At 40.3% G+C, this 21,196-nt stretch overlaps 2 protein-coding genes and 1 long non-coding RNA gene across 5 annotated transcripts in view; 2 read left to right on the top strand and 1 right to left on the bottom strand.

The window, feature by feature from the left end:
* Positions 1-21,196, top strand: part of INPP4A (inositol polyphosphate-4-phosphatase type I A) — a 290,343-nt gene that overhangs the window by 142,961 nt on the left and 126,186 nt on the right. The window lies entirely within an intron of this gene.
* TMEM131 (transmembrane protein 131) overlaps positions 714-21,196 on the bottom strand; it is a 103,821-nt gene continuing 83,338 nt past the window's right edge. For both annotated transcript variants that reach the window (XM_075134955.1, XM_075134960.1), the window contains 12 exons: positions 18,286-18,444; positions 17,063-17,658; positions 12,862-13,037; positions 11,493-11,620; positions 9,934-10,058; positions 9,626-9,784; positions 8,702-8,873; positions 8,254-8,375; positions 8,052-8,148; positions 6,760-6,857; positions 5,184-5,347; positions 714-1,754 (listed from right to left, as the gene is read on the bottom strand). In XM_075134955.1, coding sequence (XP_074991056.1) covers positions 1,458-1,754; positions 5,184-5,347; positions 6,760-6,857; positions 8,052-8,148; positions 8,254-8,375; positions 8,702-8,873; positions 9,626-9,784; positions 9,934-10,058; positions 11,493-11,620; positions 12,862-13,037; positions 17,063-17,658; positions 18,286-18,444 — 2,293 coding nt within the window. In that variant the 3' untranslated portion in view covers positions 714-1,457. The remainder of the gene's footprint in view (positions 1,755-5,183; positions 5,348-6,759; positions 6,858-8,051; positions 8,149-8,253; positions 8,376-8,701; positions 8,874-9,625; positions 9,785-9,933; positions 10,059-11,492; positions 11,621-12,861; positions 13,038-17,062; positions 17,659-18,285; positions 18,445-21,196) is intronic.
* Positions 1,685-12,805, top strand: LOC142074370 (uncharacterized). 2 transcript variants are annotated; one of them, XR_012670594.1, is made up of 6 exons: positions 1,685-1,775; positions 4,739-4,909; positions 7,445-7,792; positions 8,016-8,405; positions 9,397-9,905; positions 11,617-12,805. It is a non-coding gene; the product is annotated as an uncharacterized LOC142074370 (long non-coding RNA). The 2 variants fall into 2 exon arrangements; XR_012670595.1 differs by lacking the exon at positions 7,445-7,792.

The raw sequence follows: 21,196 nt of genomic DNA, 5'->3' as shown, positions 1-21,196 counted from the left end.
ATGAGTTGGAAAAGTGGTCACTTAGTCTCAATTATTTATTTAACCCTCATATTTTGTTGCATACAATATTCCTTGTAGCATAAAGGTTTTAACTAAAATACAGAGTTATTACTCTTTTAAAGGATGGATTCTGATAAAAATCTGCTGCTGTAAGTTCTAAGCAGTGCCACTGAGTCATAAATTAATGTTGCTAGTGTCTGTTAATGCTTTCTTGTAATGGAAGGGTTCTTTTTTACCTGGCTTTAGCTCAGATGAATATATGTAGTCACTGGGGCTTGCCTTACTGTTAATGAAGGGAAACAGGCACCTTAAAGAGACAGATAAATCATATCTAAAAATAGTAAAGTTCTTGTTCAGACCTACACAAGAACAATACAATACCTGTTACAAAGGTATGGGTGTAGCATAAACGGCAGCAGCTGCTACTATGCCCGATACTTGGAAACTTAAACAGTGTAGACTTTTTCCCAGCATTTTGCTATCCAGCAAATTTTCAAGTGGGTGGCACTGTGTAACCCTGAAAACAATTTCTAATTCTCCACTGCTATTCGAACCCACGCTGTTGAGAAGCCAGGTTTCATCTGCAGTGAAGTTTCTGTTAATATAGGCCCTTTGCACAGTAGATTTTGGCCTGAAGGCTACCACCGCCAAGTGGATTCATGCATGCACAAGTTTAGAAAATACCAGGAGAAAAGAATTACAACAGACAGATCTTGAAAAAAGCAGTATTTATTTTAAAGTACAACCCAAAGTTGTATCCATAAGAAATGCACAAGGTATCTTGTTTCTTCCACAAGTCTTGGCTGTGTGCATTTCAGTTCCACTTAAAAATGCATTCAGGTTTACAAATGTACAAACAGCACAGAAAGTGTATTACAGTCTCAACAGAATGCTCTTACATTCAGCCATTTTGCTCTTAAGGTTTTGTGTTGGCTTTGTTGGTTTGTTGTGGGTTTTTTTTGTTTTGTTTTGTTTTTTCTTTACATTCTTAGAACCTGTGTTAACAAAGAGAGCCTTATTTTAAAAAAATACTCTGCATTTTAGCACAAAGTGCCTTTTGATTTTAAATTAGAACTTGGAGGATAATACTGGAAAAAATTTAAAAACCCAAACCAGTACTTTTCATAAAAGTATTGCATGCCAGGACCACTTTATAGTTCAAATTGTTTCCTAAATAAAGATGGCAGATGGTAAAATATGAAACCAGTGAAATTGTTCAGATTTACAGGCTTCAGCTGTAGTTGGGATTTGTGACCACACCCAGACTTTTTCAAGCTTATCTGCAATCTCACACTACCATATTGCAGGACAGACTTTAAAAAGGAGCAAGTGATGAAAGCATGACTGGGGAGGGGGGGAGGAGCAATGACCAGCAACAGCCTGAAAATGATGTTTCAAAAATTTGCATTCAGAATTGTATTATGACCTGGATAAGAGTTCCTTCCTTTTGCTTAACTTCAGTTTTCGTGAGGATAGTGTGAATTAGACCAAGGATCTGAACTTCTTCTTCCAATTGTCGGGCTCCAAATTCTCCAAGGATTGTAGGTCTGTCCCATGTCTTCAGCAGGATTGGCAACGGTGGCAGCAGCGGGCGGAGGAGGAGCAGCAGTGGAGTTTTCACTACCCATGAGATCAATGCCTGCCAACGCGTTTGTTGGAGTGGTGAAGGGAAGGCCACTGTTGAGATTACTTGACCAAATGGAACTGCTGAATGGAGTGGTGGACCACAGGCCACTTGGGTTGCCAAGGATAGACTGCAGCAAAGACAGAGCCAGGTAAGTAGCAGTTCAGTAACCTCTATTTTTGCCTTGTTTACAGCCCCCCTGAAAGAAAAGTATCTAAAAAGCAGCAAGCCTGCTGTGGAACCCCTTCCATCTTCACTGCAACATGGAGTTTTGAACTCCCTTTACTAGAGCTAGCCCTGAGGAACCACACTACTAATGGTCACTGAACATGTCTGGTAACTGAATGGGCTGCAGAGTGCAATTACATTACAGGGTTTTAAGGTGTTTTCATTTGAGCTTATACATCCCCATACCATTACTAATTTAAGCAGTACTAGTATTCAAGCTTTAACACGCAAAGGCCAAAAAGCTCCAGCTTAATTAAACTAGTTAGAATGAGGTAGATAAACATGGTTCAAGTCTCGAAAAAAAGAACAAAATTCAAGTTGTAACTTAAGGTAGCAGCAAAGTCTGTTCCTTGATCCTTTTTTGGCTGTTTGCAAACTTACCTCCTTGTATTCAGACATCTCTGTTACAAATTGCACGTTTTGGATGAACCTACTTGTGTTCAGCCCCACTGTACCTCCCCATCTTCCCAGTATATCCTTTTTCCCCCATCCAAAATTTCTCCAGATGAAGGGAGAGGGGACTGGAGAACTGGCCATTTGTCATGGAATTCCAGTAAGTCTGTCCTGGCTCAAGACATCTGGAAGTCTCTGACAAATGGTCATGGTGCAGATGCAGATGTGCTGCAACACACGTCACAAATGCATTTGGGATGCATAGGACAGGTACAGCAAGCCTAGAGAACACATACAGAAATGAACAAGGCCCAGGTTTTGTCAAGTGTTTTATTAAAGCCCAAACAGTAGCAAGCAACAAGCAGAGGAGTCTAACCCGTCGTGTGGTGGAAAGTGATACCCGGAAGCAGCCAAAGATGGAGATGAGAAAGGTTAGCATAACTTTCATGCTATTCTTAGCACAGAACCTGCTGCATGTAGGCTTAACGCACTACATACCTCAGTGCCAATAGATTTAATGTACATATGCTGTAAATTCAATTTGCAAATATACAGTAAACTTGATACATCCAAAAGGCAGTGGACTTGTTGAGTATGTGCTGTAAGGTACAAACATCCTTATGTTTGGATTTACTGGGTGGCGATAGGGCATCCCTTCCCAAGATCTCAGCCCTCAGATAATACACACTAAAGGTTAACCAGTATCAGTGTACTCTGCATCTGAAGATTAAAATAAAAATCCCTTTAGAAAAGTAAACAAGGTAAACTCTGAAAATGTCTTCATTTCAGGTTTCTATTTTCTCCTCTGGAATGAAGACGACATGCTCAGTCTAATCATACCTGAAATTGGTTGGACACCAACACATTAGCAAAGGGTCCTCAAAGAATTTGATACCGAGGGTTGGACAGGAGTTTTGAGCGTACTCAGGGGTTAACCGGGCCAGCGTCATTAGGACTCTCCAATGTCACTGAGAAGTCGAGCCAAAACTAGGGTCACGGTTTATTACCGTTATATAACTAAATGGTTATATTTAAGCTATACAAGCATTAGACTACTAAGCCTACAGCAGGAAACACTCATTCTGCTGCTCAGACACCAACCCTAACACACTAAAAGTCCACTCTATTTCCTCCTGTGGGCAAGAGCCAGGAACTATTCCTACATATCCAAAAACGTTTGGGAGAGCCTGATAGAAAGGCAATTGCTGATAAAGTAGAAGCAACCAGGAAAGGAGTGGCAGAGAAGAGTACCTTAGATTAGACTGCTACTCCCTTTCAAGGCTGGTGGAGGGAGGTACAAAGCAGCTGTCAGACAGAACTACACGCAGGGAAATGGAAGAAAGAGGAGTAAGAGACTGCGGTTAGGAAGAAACTTGGGAAGAAGTACCACACAGGAAGGACTGAGGGGAGACAGGACCCAGAAGTCAAATGCTATTTAGTACAGAAGCAAAGAGTTATGCATAAAATGGGAAAGCAAGAGGAATAAGGAAGGAGAACCATCAAAATCAACTCCCCAGAAACCATCCTAGAAAAGAGGGTAATACAGACGCCACTATGTAAGTGCTGTTTGCAAGAACAGCTTTGGTTCTTGTGCCAGAAAGGAGAAAAGGACAGGGCCCAAGCCTGGTACCTGCTCTCTTATCTAGCGCTTAATGCAAGGAGGTTCAGTGGCAGGAATAGCCAAGTTTTCCTGTTCTGGCTCACCATAAGCACTTGAAAAAAATCACTATCATTAAAAAGGCTTTGAACATTTCAGTCTGTTTGCCACTTCTTGTTCATTAAGTGATCTTCTCCTTGAATAAGCTCTTAAAATACTTCCCCCCCAAATCAAAGTATTATTTCTTCTACACCATTTGTCTGGCTTCCATCTCAATGCTTCCTGAAGCACACTTACAGGTATTTTTCAGAAGCGGCCAGGAAATAGGTTAGGAGCTAGAGAGATTGTTCTGGTTGTCCTCAATCCCTCCTTCTATCAAATGCTGAGAAATGTGCCCTCCATGTGACCAAAAAGCAAAAATCTCTCCTTACATAGTTTTAGTGAGGTTACAGCTACAGTTGTAACCGCATGACAAGGGCGGGATCAGTGAGTGTGTGTCTATAAGAAGCTGTGTGACCTTCTTCAGCTTCCCCTGCCCCCTGCCTTCCCCCACTCCATCTGAACTGCTACCAGGTGAAGTAAACACTGCTTCTTACTCACTACAAAAACATTTTCAGAAGACAAGATGAAGAACGATTTCAGCTGGCACTGAAGACAGCTGTTGTGGTGTAAGTTTTATTCTGACAGATCGAGAGGCACAAGGATGAGAGAGCAGTGTTACAATCTGTGTAAAAGTTGTTTTTTCCTCTTTGGCTGTACTCAAGATCTCCATCAAAATTAGCGGTCAGTTTAAAGGCTTCACCTTATGCTCAGTCCTTTACTGTTTTTTCTAAGCTGAAAAGAATACATTTGAGATCTTTTAGGTAAGTTTTTTTGACCTTCTGTTAATTTACAAGTAGGTGCAACACTGGATTCAGGAAGCAGAATCAAAGTCTGAAAGTTATCATATGGGCTACTTTGCAACTGTCCATCAAACTGGAAGTGACAGAGGCAGTGTCCAGCCATGGCACAGGAGCGGAACGGCTCTTTCCACAATCCTGAAGCACGTGGGAATGCAACACACTTTTGTAAGTGGTGCAAGATGCTCTTGTGAGAAATATTTTTATGTGAAGCAATTTACAGGGATTCATCATCCGCAAGTGAGCGGACTGATCACTCTTTGTCCAACAGCCACGTCAACTTAACTACACAGAATGATGAATACGTATAGCTTCCCTTTTCCTTTATTCTTCAGTTGATTTTTTCCATCCAAATTTTAAAATCCTCTAAATGAAATTAGATGGCAGATACAGAACAGGTTGGTAACGGTACTAACATGCTGTATTTGGATTGAATACTTACTGCAGTTGTATGAGTCGGGGAACTCGAGCTTGTTGGCCAGGAGGGTGCAGAATCTGTAGCTGAAGGATCCCAGATGGATGATGGAACATTATTGAATTCACTCCAGTTTCTCTGAACATCCTGCCCATAAGCAGATCGAGCTAAACCAAGTTTGCTAAAAACCTCTAAAAATAAAATGAAATAAAACTGAGTAAATTACTCTTCCTCTTTTTCCAAGAACCACAGCAGACTAATACTCTTCACAGTTATTTCCCATATTTTTCTAGCAGCTCCTGCTGCAGTGCAAGAACTGAGATAAGAAAAGGTCACACAGCAGTACAGCTCTCATCTCGCATGCCCCACATCAGACAGTGGCTACAAAGTTAATCATAGTTACAGTGGGGAAGAGAGTTATACACTTACTGTGTATAATTCAGTATCAGCCTATGGGATTTAATTGGTTCCTAGTATTATTTACCCAAAAGCAAAGAGTCAGGAAACCAGGCAGAAGCACAGCAATACTGAGAGTCCTGGCAGTTCCTTGTAACAAGTTAACTGCAGGTGGAGTAAGTAACTGGGCTGACGGAGCCTCTCGTAATCGCAGCACTCATTTGCCTTGCAGCGCTCCCTTCCCAGGTAACTCCTGGTACGGGAGGTGGCACTGGCTGTGCCTCAGCCCAGATCCCATCTCTGCCGTGAGAAGGGAGGGCAGCACCAGTGCTCACAGTTCACCTGGTCCCCGCACACAGAACTGATCTCAGGCATCTTACTGCAGTCCCTCAAAGTCCGGTGCCAAGTGTTGCCGATAAAGATGAAAGAACCCCACAGCAGCAGCTGCTATTGATTGCAGACCCCCAGCATTTTTCAGCAGACATAAAATTTTTTCGGTAGACAGCTTTTTTTCAGTAGACGTACCATCCATTTTGCAAATGCCACATACAAAGTTTGCTTTGCTTATCATCTTTTGCAGTCACCTTAAAAAATACCATGCATCCCCAAAGACAGTATACAAATCTACAGGAAGTACACAGAGCACCCATGCCCTACAATATAGCCTGCCTGCATCAAGGGCCATCTCAATAGTCACTTACGGGTACAGGAAGTTTACCTAAATATTTAAATACAGGAATTAATGGCTGGTTTTAGTATGCATCAGTTCATCATGCAGCTACACAAATGCTAGAGGAAAATACAAGATGGGCCATTGCCTCATTTATAGAGCAATGGTTTTATGCAGGCGTAAAGTGCTCAGGAAACCACAGGCCCAGTGGCACACTTTTGAGACCTACGGTAAAGCTTCAGGGGGAGGGATGGAGGGGAGGAAGACTAAAGAAAAAACAAATATTAAGATATTTTACTGAAACCGAGAAACTTCAAAACCAAGTATTTCCAGCCCAACACACACTCTAAGAGTTTCCACTAACTCTCTCTGGGCTGAAACACAGAATACACCACCAAATTTTTAACACGCTTTCCTATGTAGTTGTCCTTTTTGGGGGCAGGGATGGGAACAGTGCCTGAACTTAAGACCAGTGGAATGGAGACCATTTCTTTACCGGTATTTGAATATGGAAAATATCTGAAAACAAAAACTCACCTCCAGTTAAGTTAAAAGAATGTCCAAATGCAGAGAATGAATTCAGAGGTGTGAAGTCAGGACTGCTGGGATTGCTGATAGGACTCCATAAACCCGAACTAAATATTATGGAGTAATGGGAAAGCAATACACAATTCATTAACACAGTGCTACCAACAATATTGACTTACTAATCTATATACAAATATATACGTACAAATGTATGTGTGTGTACATACATTATATATACATATGTATATATAATAATAAATATATTTAATGATGATCAAGAGTTAGGAAATCAGCTTATTTTTGTTTTAACAAAAGATTTCAATGAAATACCATTTTCCCATGTATGCATCCACTTTGGAGTGACACACTGCTCTAGATATAATGCTCTTTAATCTGTAGACTGAGCTCCAACACAAACCAGAGTAACTCTTTTGCTCAGTTTTTCAGAACACATATAGGGTCCAACCCATAGCGCAGTTTTTTTGACAAGCAGATGAAATTTAGAACCACTCAGAAGAGATACAAACGCTCACGCTCTAGCTTGTGGGCAAGCTTCTTGAAAATACAGATGAGGTAACTGGAATCAGTGATAAACATTCACAAAACCAAGCCAAAACCGCACCCGCAAACTTTGCTCAGAAAAGCGATTCCTTTGCGTATTGAAACTTGAATCCAAGTCTCTTTCCTATTCCAGAAAGGTTACCAGACGCTCACTGCTTTTTACAACCGAGACAGACATGCACTGCCAAAGCATGTCAGAAAAGACAGCGTGCCTTGGGGAACAGGACCGAGTGCAGCTGTATTCTGCTCCTCCTCATAACACAAAGCCCAACGATAGTTCTGGTTTCAGTGTTAAAACTGGGAGTGAAAGATACTGCTGTACAGCAAGATATTCTGCCTGTAAACTATTTCAAGTGACCTTGGTTCACACTCCTCAATACTGAAAGAGCCAAGCTGATTTCTTATTGTTTGGATGCCCCGGTGAGGGGGAGGAAGTCACCATCACATCCAGAACATCCTTCTCTCTACTTTTGAGTCACTCGTAAGTTCTAAATTTTTTTGCAAGGTGAGACATGCTGTGCCCAGACTTTAAAAAACAGTTAAAAAAAAAAAGAATCATAGAATCATTCATCGAGTCCAACTGTCAACCGAACACCACCATACCCACTACACCAGAAAAAAAAAAAGAAAAAAAAAAACGAACCAGAATGAATTCTGTCACTACCTTCAAAATGCCATTAACAGCTTACAATCTTCTTTTCTAGGGGCCTAGGCATTTGCCTAGAGAATATAAAAGTTACCTGTCAGAGCCATCACTGTCAACAACTGTGTGGGAAATGCTGATATTACTGGAAACATCCGTCTTGCTTGGAGAAACCTTTGGTAAACCACTGCCACCTGCAAGAACATATATATAAAATGAGTAAAACAAAACACCATGAAAATAACAGAATATTCGGGAAATACTCAGAAATATTTAGAACTCCAAACTGGTTTTAGTACCTGGGCTCTTGTCATAACCTGCAGCTACTGCAGCAAAAGTGGGGTTACCATTCCTGCCTGGAAGAGAAGCTGCCTTTGCCAGCTTATGTTTGGTACCACTAGGCTGCTTGCTTTTTGTTTCACTTAAAGAAGAAAAGAAAGAAAAAAAAAAGGTAAGGTTTTGGACTTCAGCAGTTTGATTAAAAAAAGCAGCAATTTAAGCTAGCATTCATGAAAGTGTTAACAACAGCTCAACAGTTCATGTAATTGCACATTTTTCCAAGTCATAAGAAACCCCAGAAAAATATAAATAGCGTGGTAAGCTATGCACAGTAATATCTGCAAAAAAGCAGTTTCCATGGGAAGAGGAAATGGGTCTGAGAAAAGGGAGATGCACCGAATGAAGCACATGGGTTCCACAAGTGTTCTGTGCTTGGGAAAGCAGTAGGAGGTGCAGATCTGGACTCACTTGCTGCAGCTGCTGTTCACAATGCTGCTGTAAGTGCCTCCTCGTGGCCCAAAAGCTAAAGGTGCGGGAGGAGGAGGAGATGGAGAGGCGGGTGTTGGCGAGGGCTGGCGCTGTTTCAGGAAAGCATCTGCATTCAGGGTTTGTAGAGAGAGTTTATAAAGGTTGTCCGTAGCTATAAAGGGAAACACAAAACACCTTTCTGTAGTATTTACTTTAAAACAACGGCTTCTCAAACTTCTGCTATCCTTTCTGTTCAAGTTGAGGAATTATGACAAAGGCTGTTCCCAGCCATCGAAGAAGTAGCTCCTTCTCTATATTCACCTATCATTATTCAAGTTTACTGCCTATTTTCAGAGAGATTGCATTGCAGTAAAGGCACCAAGATAAACTGATTTGTACAGAAGAAAGAACCTTTCTAAGTGAGTGCTGTGGAGAGGGATGACTATGTTCGCACGCAACCAAGAGGAAAGTTTGGTTCCCACACAAGGGACTTAACAACGCAACCAAGAAGCTTATAGTAGCGCCCCATGCTAACTACTGCATTAAAGCATTTTCAGTGTTTCCTCTCAAGGACAAATCATGTAATTAGTTTCAACTTTGGCTGCAGCAGACTTGACCAAGCAAAACCCCATCTGCTGTAGAAAATAGATTTTGTTTTCGAGCGGTAATTCTCATTTCCTCAATTTCCCCAGCAGCTTCTGAATCCTGTTCATCACTGAAGAACTGCAGAATGGCCCATGTTCTGCCCACGTGGTTTTCAAGCCTCCCAAATTGCACCAGATGCTATCAATATGAGGCCTACAGCAGAAAGGGGGAGCACAACTATGCAGTGAGAAAAAGACAGGAAGATCTATGAACAGACCAAGCCTACCTATGGATATTCATTGCAGAAACTAATTCTGTCATCCTCTAGTGATTACTTACAGCTGCCAGCTTTGTGAAGAGGCACGGAGTCCCACTCTGGTGGTGGAGAATCCTTTTCCCCTTCTGAGCTGCTGGTGTTTCCTAGCTCCTGTCCAGAACCACTGGGGAGAAATTTTGCTAATACTGATGGCCTGCTCTCCATTAACTTACTGTTTGGACCTATTAAAACACAAGAAAAAAAGCAAGTCTGTGGATGGTGAAGTGAACAGCTTTCTTCTTACACCAGAATGAACATTTAGCACTCAAGAGGGGTTACAAACAACCAAATAAAACTCCCAAGGTATTTATAAAAAACAGCCTCACACTACCTCTCATTTTGGGGAGGTTTCTTGATTTAGACCCATTCGTCAAAAGGTGCTGCGTAGATATCTTGGATGGAAAGGTTTTGCGCTGCTTGTTTTCCAGCAGGGGAGTATAAGACAATTCCAAGGAACTAAATGAAAACAGAGATCCATTTTTTTTTAAGCTCTCTGAAGTGCTGAAGAAGAGATTTTATATATATTTTTTTTTTATATATATATGTGTGTGTGTGTGTCTATATATATATATATATATGCACCATACGGTCTTGCAAAAGACTGGTCTCCCGTGGCCTTCTTATGTCAAACTTGCGCTCATCTTCAAAGCTATTCATAAGCAGAGTTTCGTATTTCTCATATATGCAACTCCACCCTTCCTAGCCCTGGCTCATTTTCTACCTGCTGCTCCACACATTGATTAGGGCTCGCTCACCCTCCAGGAGAAGCTTTCATGCTGGAGCTCCAGGATTACAAGACCTGCTTGATTATACAGAGGCAACAAGAGATGGCAACTGCTACCCCCACACACTCTTGTTAGATCACATGTGCCTAATATGTTATTGCCCTGATTGTACAGGATCATCTTTTAGTCGATGACACAAAACTATTCAAACCCACCACCAAATTCATGTGTCTATATATTGTTCTTTTTCTCCAGCTATTTGATTATGTCTCTCAAACTTTCTAGGGAGGAACTATTTTATCCATTTCTTGCAGAAGAATTCCAAACCAGCTCTCACGGTGGCCTTTGAATACTGTCACACGTAATGAACTTGTGATTTATATGATAGAGGAAAGTAGATAATGGCAAGAATAAATAAGATAAGGAGGAGACTTTGTGAGGCAAAGCTTTCAGAAATATTTTGAAGAAAATTAATTTATACTAACTACTAATCCCAGTTAGTCTAGTATTAATTACAGCAACAGGGAAAACATAAGCCAATATACCATGCCTCAGTTTGGTAAAGTTTACTTTTGTGGCACTTGGATACCGATCTGATTTCAGAATTTCAGAATACTATTTCAGAACAAACTAGATGTAGTAAGACTAAGGTTCTTCATTTTTGCCCTTTCTATGATTCAACCACCTGCCAGTAAGGGAAAGGGACTGGCAGCAGCAGCAGCCGCCTCCTTTAATAACATCTCCAAGACTCTGATCTTACTCTATGATACAGAAAAGGAAATTGCATGGCTGTCATTTCACCAAGGGCAACTAAAGGCACTCACGTTAGCGCTGGCTTACTGTGCCGCCACTAGAAGCTCCTGTAGAAACATTAGCCCTATTTTGTGTATGTGATACCTGTTACAAAAAGCTTAACATTGCTTAACCTGATTTTCTTCTCTGGATTTAGTTCTCATTTATGCACTGTATTCCCATTAAATAATTTATTATTTACAAGTTTCAGATACTCCCTGATATCAGGAAGGAGGAGGAAGCTGCTTAAAGGTATCTGCTGTTGGCATTAGCCAGACTGGCAGCCACAACAGACGAATACACAGATTTTTATCAATCCATCTTCCCTTCAAGCACGATGCTTTCTCTATTAAAAAGCCTTTATCATGCTTACCTGGTTTTCATATCTACTGGGATTTCTTTCTTGATACTCGTTAGCAGTTTTTTAGTTTTCTGTTTTACTTGGACTATTTCATTTTCAGCTTTTTCTGGTATAACTTTTCCCTTTTGTTTTTCAGGTTCCTATAAAAGACGTTATGACAACATGTTAATATTCATGAAAAGTAAAGTCCCTCTTGCATCACAACATGCATAGTATACATAGGGCTGAAAGAATGCTATTCGAAGACATGAGCATTTTTGCAGCATAGAAGGTATCTTTTTACTACTTAGTGAGTATACCTATAAAACTGGTATCTATTTTTTCCTATTTGGAGAAGTAGAAATCGAAATAGCTAGCACATATATATATATGAAGCCAGTGTGCTTCAAGCAGATCTGATGTTTGCAAATACACAGCTTCTCAGGCCATGGCCTCCAAGTCTACTTAAAAGGATGCTAGCTCTGTACTGAGACCTGTACTGCATCTGCTGCACGCAGTCCAGGCCGTCTAAAACAGAATCTTCAACAAAACAAAGGATATGAGCAACTTCACCATTCAATTTTTTTTTTAACCGCACTTCTAAGACTTTCTGAATACAAGTATACTGTCAAATAGCCATCCTGAAAAATCAAAGGTGATTTTCAAATGAAAATGTACTAAACCGTAACTTTTAAAATATATTACATGGATTTCTTTTCTTTTTTTCGTCCAGCTAGAATCCCTATCTTTTCCAAAGTTCAAATGTAAGACATGTCAAAATTTAGGCTTGGTTTTCTTCTCTTTGTGATTACCTTTGCTGTGTTTGGTTTCCTAGCACATGCTTTAGGACAAAATATTTAAGACAACCTGACCACCACATAAATTGTTGGAGCTTTAATTTATTACTTAGAAACATGTAAGCCAAATGAGTAAAATAAAGATAGGGGCATTGTCAAAGGTAATTCAGTGAACTACCTGCTGACAAGTTACCACCAGTGAACTGACCCTTTGTAGCTGATGAAATACATGGTTTTAGCATACACCTTAATTATTGAGTAAAATTAGTGTCCATACATTGGCATTTTATTCTGCAAATAGAATAGGCTAGGAGCGTGCAGAGAGACAATTACCACAATGCTGCTGACAACTGGTGGCTTCTTCAAGCCACAGCCACTTGGGCACTTTCAGTCCTGAGACTACATGATTCAAGCACGTTGACACTCATAGAGGAGCAAATTTTATAAAGAAGAGAAAGCAAGGATTGGAAAAGATGTTTTTTAATTAACATTCTTCCTTTGTTAGGTACTATAGTATATGAAAGCTGGGGGTGGGGGAAGAGCCTGTATTCCTGGAGCCTGCTTTTATGAGACACAGGAGCCTGCTTTTATGAGCAGTGCCGTACCTCTTTGAGAAGTGGTTCTGTATCTGGGTTGGAGGTTTCGGTTGTTGTTGAAGAACTGTCATCATCTGCCAAGGAATCTTTCAGTTCATCCTCCTGTGGCTTTGCTTTCCCTCTTCTATCCTTTTCTTCCCGCTTCTTCTGTGGCTTAGCCTTGCGCTGAAGTGTTTTCCCTTTCCCTAGGGAGATAAGGATGCTTCAGATTCTCATCAGCAGTACTCTGAGATGGGCTAGTTCACTTCATTTTAGACGCTAATCCACCTGATTAAGCCTCTGAAGTTTGTCATCTGTTACAATACACCAACCATTTACAGCCACTTCACACCAAATGTGAGCAATAGCATCAAACCTGAAGAACCCTGATCTCCACGTCACATTTATGCTCCTGAGCCCTACCTCCATTGCCTCTCTGCAGATGGTGGGCACCTGGCTACCTGTAATTCTTCTCTGCTCTGTTCCTGGCATTCCTTTTAAATAGCTTAGAATCCAATTTGACAGTTTCACCATGTAAGACTGGATTTAAACATGAACCTCAGAAGTTGGTACAAGCTTTATCATCCGAACAATGAAGAACAGAAATGATTAGCATGCTTGTCAGTTAAAAAAAAAAAAACCACAAACAACTTGCAGTAAGACTAGAGTGGATGAGAAAAATCACTAATAGTATTTGTCTAGCAAAGGTGTAACAATACCAAACTCCCCAAACTGTAATCTCACACCCAAGTATACTTTCTGCCCTTGACATATTTTATTCTTTCAGAGTGTACTATTCTAAGAGGTATGAGTAAGCTGAAAGTAAAATAGTTTAGCTTGACACATTAAAGTGTTACTGCATCTCGAAGTAGGGAAAACAATGCGTTAAACACTCCAGGGGATGTTTAATCAATTTTCTTGAAGCAATCCACATATAAATAAATAATGCTACTTGAACAATTGATTATGTTTTTCCTGCAATTTCTACAGGCTAACTGAAAGGTAGTATAGTGTAAGTTCAAAAGGTAGAGATTTAAGAACCTTCAAAATCAAGCCAGAGATCCTGGCTTGCAAAATAGGCAGGATTAGGCTCCTGGGGAGTAAAAAAGTTATCAAAAAAAGCATCAATACAGAGAAACTGTGCGTGCGAGCGTGTGGAGTCATCATTATCTCACCATCACCTCTTGTTATTCTCTTACAGGATGCGAGCACAATATTCTTGTGTCTTTCATTAGATGTAATATATGCCTTTACCAACAAGAACTTTCTTAACTACTGCCCTTCAGACCAAGCATCCTCGTTTATAAGCTGCACAGTGCCTGCGTACAGCTTCCAGGATGGACCTAACAGTTCAAGTAAAGACTCAATTAACCTGTGCTGAATAAGTGGATTCAGCCCCTACCGGGATTTGTACCAGCTCAAGTCAGAATTGAGTCTGGAAGCACAATGACAGCTGTCATATTTCATTTGGCAAAATGTTCCTCAGGGAAAGTTCGTACCAAAACATAAATTTGCCTTCAGTATTCTGGCAAATACCAGATACATATCAAAGGGCAGTGCCTTCAAAGTTTGTTTTTTTCAGACTTAATGTTTTCAGTATCAAGAACAACAAAAATACTGGAGATAAAATCATCTTTTTAGTGTGAATGCAAATAAAAGTGTAAATACAAGTAGATCTTCGTATGGAAATTTTCTGAAGGTCAGCTTCCAGCTTACTAGGGGTATTCTGGTTTTGCCCGAGAAGGCCTCGTTCTAAGATTTGCTTAGTCTACATTCAGAATTGCTAAACAGTTTCATGTTCATCATTAGAAAATCTGTGTAAAATGTTATCACGACATAAAAATATAACGTAAAGCAGCTGTTTAACAAAAATCTAATGCAGCCTCCACAGCAGTCTGCTAGTACCCAAGTAATAGGAAGTGAAACAGAAGACTACAAAGACAGGAATCCTGCCCAGGACATTATGCCAGCCAGTTTTAGTCCAGAAGCTGCTGCTTCTGCAAATGTCTGTGACTAGCTCTAGCTCTAGTGCGTATACGTAGATCCAGATAGATAACGGAACTTCCCCTATGGCTTTACGTTTTTAAACAGGGCAAATGGAAACGGGCAAGTTTTATTTGATGCGCTGAGCTTTTGTGAGTCAAGTTACGATTTACAGATAATGTTGGGGTTTTTTTATAAAGCTTTTCCAAAAAGAAGCCTACATGCATAAATCTGATTTATTGATCTAAGATGATAAAGAGGTCAAGAAAACTATCTGGATTGCAAAATGTAACATTCATAATAAATTTTGCAATACAGAATATGTTTAAATATTCAGTATACCACCATGTCAAAGCACAAATGATGCAAAGCCTTTGGAACAGGAAGAAAATGTGAATTTATCTGAATGAATTTGTAATCGGGAGAAAGTTACAAAACAGGAAAGTAATACCAAAAAATGGAACCCCTGTAAGTGATTAAGAACTAAGTATTTTATCATCGTTTAAACAGCTTTTGAAATTGATAGACTTAAATCAAGAGAAGCACCCATCTCAAGAATGCATTTAAATATAATTGAAAAAAATGTATTCGGAGGTCTATCAACGCTTAGGAGCAGCTATTTGCTAAGACAAGCTCCCAATACATAGATTGCTAGAATTTGCTATGGGTACAAAGATGTTAACATAGGTACACCACAGTATTTGGATCAGGAATATGCTTTTGAAACCAAACTCAGTGGTCCCTACATACTGTGTAGCAGCTGCATCGTACAGCAGCACTCGAGTGCAAGAGCTGGTTTCTTTTTAGGTTGAACTACAAATGGAAGATGCACTCCAGAAGCGCTCCCAGCCCTTTCAGGCATTCAGTACGTGGGCTGGATCAGTCCATCGTAAATCCACTCAGGCACGCCCCATGAAGACGTTGCATCCTCACCACCAGCCATTTTGCCTTCCAGAGCTCCAATAGCGCACTATTTGCTAACATAGACGCTGCTTGTGAAACCTACCTACAGTCATGTCATTTGCTGGAGTACCATTTAGCCTCTGTGATATGAATACCTGACAAACTGGTCATAATTCTCTCAAGATTAATTCCCCCAACCACATCCCTTTGTCTAAACTAAAAACGGAACAGCCCGGAAATGAAGTAGCGTATTTCAGCAGGATCCCAAAACCTCTCATCACTTCGGAGTCTCCACTTTGAAAGTCCAGATGCATCATCACATCCTCTCTGAACTAATTAAGAACTTTCTGCTCATTACTACTTAACAGAGTGAAGCTTTCCTCTTTGGTGGTGCATGATCATGCAGATGCTTCAGGGTTCATATGCCTTGCCACCATTCATTTTCTCAACTTCAGCTCTAATAAGCCACACAGTATCAGTACTGTTTCTGTACAACAGCTTTGTTAGAAAAAAGTGAAAAATCATTCAGAAATAAACACATTAAGATTAAATTTATAACCACATAACTCTGGGACACAACTGAAATGGCTAATACAAAAAGCATGGTTAGAAGTTCTACTCTAACAAAGTGTGTATAAGAAGGAAAATAACTGACACAATTTTAAAAGTCTGAATGTATCTAATGTACGAAATTCAATGCATTATTTTAAGCATTAGACAATTGAAAAGATGCATAAACAATTCAAACTCAACTCTAACCTCATGCAAAGATGAATGCAACCTATAAACACAGGCGCCATATACTAATTTGCTGACCACCTGACATCAAGGATTTTCTACAACTGCAAGTCTGGGCATGAAGAATTCCATTCCCAAACAATACCACAGGGGTTTACCCATCTCTCTCTCTTCCCCTCCTCCTTCTCTCCCCATCTCAGTTTTCGTAATACACTAGGACAACTTCCTTTTCCTTTCCTCAAGCCCCAGCCCCAAGTACAAATGATGGAGGTGGGAGGGATGGATGCTAACCCAAAGGCAAAGGAGTAGCAACCAAAAGCATCTTCCTTCTTCAGAGGGTCAGATGTCTAAATATTCTCATTTGCTTTCATCAAAATGTTGAAAAAATTTTGCAGGAAGAACCACAATCCAGCATTGCATGGACAACTTCACTGCCATAAAATGAATAAAGGAGGTGTTCAAGACACAGGCACATACAGCAGGGTAGGGAACAGCTGAGAAGCTATCACTTTCCACGCTATGAAAACATGACCTTTACAGCTGATTAAATCTTGTTCTGTGGCTTACATAATGAATCATCCTGTTAAAAAAAGCAGAATTGTATTACCTTTGTTTTTTGCTAGTGGAGATGGGGGCTGCTCTGTAAACACATCGGGGGAAGGGGATTCTGGGTGGTCAAAGTCTTTTTCCATAGTTTCTATGAGCCCAGTGAGATCTGAATCCTCCGAGCTGTGCCTCCTGCTGCTGGCACATTCGCCATGAGGCGGGCTGAGAAGCGGTAGCTGTGGCAGAGCACTTTCAGTCTGTGGCTCTTGCTGCGGGGGCCCGGATGCTGGGGGTTGCTGGAGGGGCTGCTCTGCCAAAGCTGGTGCCTGCTGCTGCGTCGGCTGCTGGTTCTGCCTCATCCCCTTGGCTCTTTTGCCTGCGGCATGAGTCTGAGCTGTGGCACCTGAGTCCAAGGTAAAGGGGCCCGCTCTGTTCACTGACTGCATGGAAGCTGCTTGTGCTGAAGTCCTATTAGGTGTGCTTGAACTGTTTTTGGATTTGATGTTTTCAACATCAGGTGCATTTCTATTGCTGTGAAGGTGTGCTGTTGCATTGCATTGTTTATGATTCCCTGCACTGGATCGTGACGACGAACTGCCTGCTCCATAGATCCCTCTGGATGAACTGTGATTAGAATCTGATCCAAGCGCATTCAAGCTGAAAGAACAAGTGTTTAAATATACTCTACAATTGTTTCCATTCTTCCACATGAAAAAAGAATCACTCTGTCCAAAAGAAACCTTGAACTACACTGTTCTTGGCATATAACCAACAAAAATGCCTCAAACTTGTTTGACAAGTCAGTAGCCTTTGCCATGTTCACTTGCTCACTGTACATATGAACAAAAACACAGTGAAATGACAGTCAATATACATCTTGGAGGGACACTGAAAGGAGATGATGATTTTTTTAAACTTAAGACACCAAAGGTAGGAACTTCTGACCTGCCATTTTTCTGCAGTCTGTATCTTTCATTTTCGAGAACATTAACAGGAAACTTGACAGGGTTTGGTTTTGGTTGGGTGGTTTTTTTTTTGGTTGGTTTTTTTTTTGTTTGTTTAGTTGGTTGGGTTTTTTTGTTTTCTTTTCTTTTTTCTTTTTTTCCCAGAAGTTGAATATTCCTCACACTCACAAAATTCATCTTTTTATCCAAGCTATCTTTTTATAACTAACTGGGAGGATCTTTGTTCATTCACCTATTCTAAAGAGCAGTATTACTTTCTTACTAAAGAAAAAAAAAAAAAGGGGAAAACATCCCACAAAACCCCCAAACATATACTTACTTTCCATCAGATGAAATTCCAACTATTCTCCTGAGATCAAGTGGCCTTCCCATATCAAAGGGAGGGTTTGAGGCCTCAAAGGACAGGCGTCTCCTAAATGGCTCCCATATTCCTTGAGCTTCTAGATAGGCTGTTCCAATTACCAAGAGAAAGAGTACACTGCAGAGAAGAGAGACAGTCATCTAAGTATTTCTTCGTTTTGAGCATTTTAAGGTTAATGAATCTAATCACACAAGACAACAACTTTGTATCTTGTACTGAAAAGCTGAAAACTGCATCCAAACCACAACTTTGATAGAAACATAAAATACACAAGTCTAGCGTGATATATACATCACCAATACTGAGAACGGAAGCTAGATGCAAGTCTGACATGCAGTTGCGAAGAATATTAATCCAAAGGAAAAAAAAAAGGTATATAATTAAAATATTAAAACGTCATCCAAGTGGTCAGCAGCTCTCACAGCTCGTTGGTGCAATACCATTTTAAAAGCAGAGACCCTCCGTAGAGAATTGTACTGCTGCTCAGAGATGTAAATTTTAAAAGCATTATTTCAAGGAGTTTTACAACTAACTGCATCTGCTGCAATACCGTGTTTAGGAGTTCTCCACTTACATAATGCACTGCAGTGAACTATATTTTTGAATGAAGCAATAAAACCACTGCAGAGACCTTCATCGCACTGCTATCGATTTCGTCTTCTAACAGGTGGGAGTTTCGGGGGGAAGAGACACAATGACGATGACTAAAGCTTGCCTTGCCTATTACCCTAGAAAGTTTATGAGAAAAGAACTTTAAATTAGCAACTTCAGTTTCTGTTCTCCCCCCTGTTCTGACTGCCAGTTTTTCTAAGCCAAATGTATGAAAACCAGCATTAATTCACACAAAAGGATGAGATATCTCTTGCTCAATTTTAGCTAAAAGAATCTAGATACCATCTTTTAAATTTTACCTATCACCAAAAATACAAGCAACTCTGGAGACCAACTCAGCTGTTGATAGCTGGTTATCAGTGCTTTTTTCCCTGCCCCAGGGATTAAAAAGGATTCTAGATGCATAACCAGAAGGTAGGAAAGCTAATTTTCATCCAAGATGTTAGCAAGCAACAGAAAAGTTAAAGGAATGGGGGAATTTTTCAGACAACCTTACACAAACGGTCACTCAAAAGAGTAATGCTTGCCTTGGGTGCCACGCCATCAAAAAATGGAATTACCTTCGGGATGTAAGGGATAAGGTATAATCTCTTTCACTTGTCAATTGTAATCCATGATGCTATTTGGAAGTCCCACATGACTGATACCAACAAGAGCATCATATCTCTACCACCATGGTGCTACACAAGCTTGGGATGGAGTGCACAGGGTATTGGTGGGCTGGGTGGGGGCTCTTCCCGCTCAACCCCACAGCGCTCCCCTCGTGGTACCAACGCTGGGCTCCGCAGAGCTCGTACAGGGGAGGCTGCAGCAAAGGGTCACCCTGAGGGCTTCTCCTCTGCCATTCTCTGGGTAAGGACTCTACTCCCTCTACATAAGCCAGCTTTGGTGTTTTGATAAACGAATACCAGCTTCAAAATAAAAACCAGAACAAATCTTGTTTTGTGGTCTTTTTAACTGCACTTTCTGGTTTTGGTGTGGCGGCGGTTGGAGCAGTGTTGGTTTGGGTTTTTTGCTTTTTAAAAAAATTATTATAAGAAAAAGAAAAACGTAACTAGCCTAAAGTGTTCGTGTCATTTAAATTACAAAATAAATTAGTGTGAGGAACACCACACAGTGGGGAGTCACCCAAGAATGGTCTTGGTAATTCCCTCTTTCCCCTCGGGGTTTTATCCTGGAGCACACATATGCCTAGCTGGTAAGTTGTTCACAAAAAGGACTGGCTCCTTTGTTGTGTTTGTACATATCCTATCAAGTTGGACTTCAAAACTTGGAGCCACAAGTATGGTAACAATCCAAACCAACAGTGATTTAGGGAAGGCAACAATAAACACCACCTTATCAAATTAAAAACATGAACTAAACAAACTCCTAGAGTTGTTCATTCCTAGAAATTAAGGATAGCTTTGCAACAATATGGAAATACTGTTTTAGTGGCAACTAGCAAACGCCTGCGTGATGGCATCTGAAAAGTTAGAGGCTGCCTGTGCACAGGATCCTTGGAATATTATGAAATGGTTACACTAGGACTCTCCTGTAGTTTGCTGCTAAGAAGGATGTTTTGTACTTGTAGGAAAAAGACATAGTGAGGGAAAGGATTAGTATTCTGTATTCTTCTGTAAAGTCTAATTAACAAATACAGTACATATAAAATTATTCATGCAAACTACACCGATGAGCTGACAAGCATTATTCACTCTGTCAATAAACTAAAGAGAAACTAAGCTTATCAATTTCTAGCAAATATACAGAAGAAAACCACTTAAGTACTTACTCAGCACTTTCCTAAGTAATGCAGTGTTAGTTAGGAAACAAAATTTCCTAAGTAACAGAAATTTTCCTGTTACTTAGGAAAATGCAGCTTCCTAAGTAACACTGCGTTACTCGGGAAAGTGCTGAAGAGTCAAAAAAGAAAATGAAGCAGGCTGTAACTTTACCTTCTCTATTTCTTTTATCAATCCCTAGAAGGAAAGACAGCCTAACCAAACACTTAAGTAATACAGTACAGTAAAATGGAAAAGCCAGTATCTTAATATTAAAAAAAAATGCAGGAATGTTGCATGTCTGTGATAATGCCCACAGAAAAATCACTTTTTTTCAGCACACAGAAAAAACACTTTTTCATCATAGGCATCTACAACAGCAACCCATCTCACACTAAGATACAGGCTTAACACTAATGAAAAAGGAAAACAGCATTTGTTGTTACTGATAAGTAACAACTCATACTGGTAAGTTTCTATGCTAGGGTTTTCTC

This window comes from Calonectris borealis, chromosome 1 (genome assembly GCF_964195595.1).
Source record: "Calonectris borealis chromosome 1, bCalBor7.hap1.2, whole genome shotgun sequence".
NCBI classification, from domain to species: domain Eukaryota; kingdom Metazoa; phylum Chordata; class Aves; order Procellariiformes; family Procellariidae; genus Calonectris; species Calonectris borealis.
This window is presented reverse-complemented; position numbering and strand designations above follow the sequence as displayed.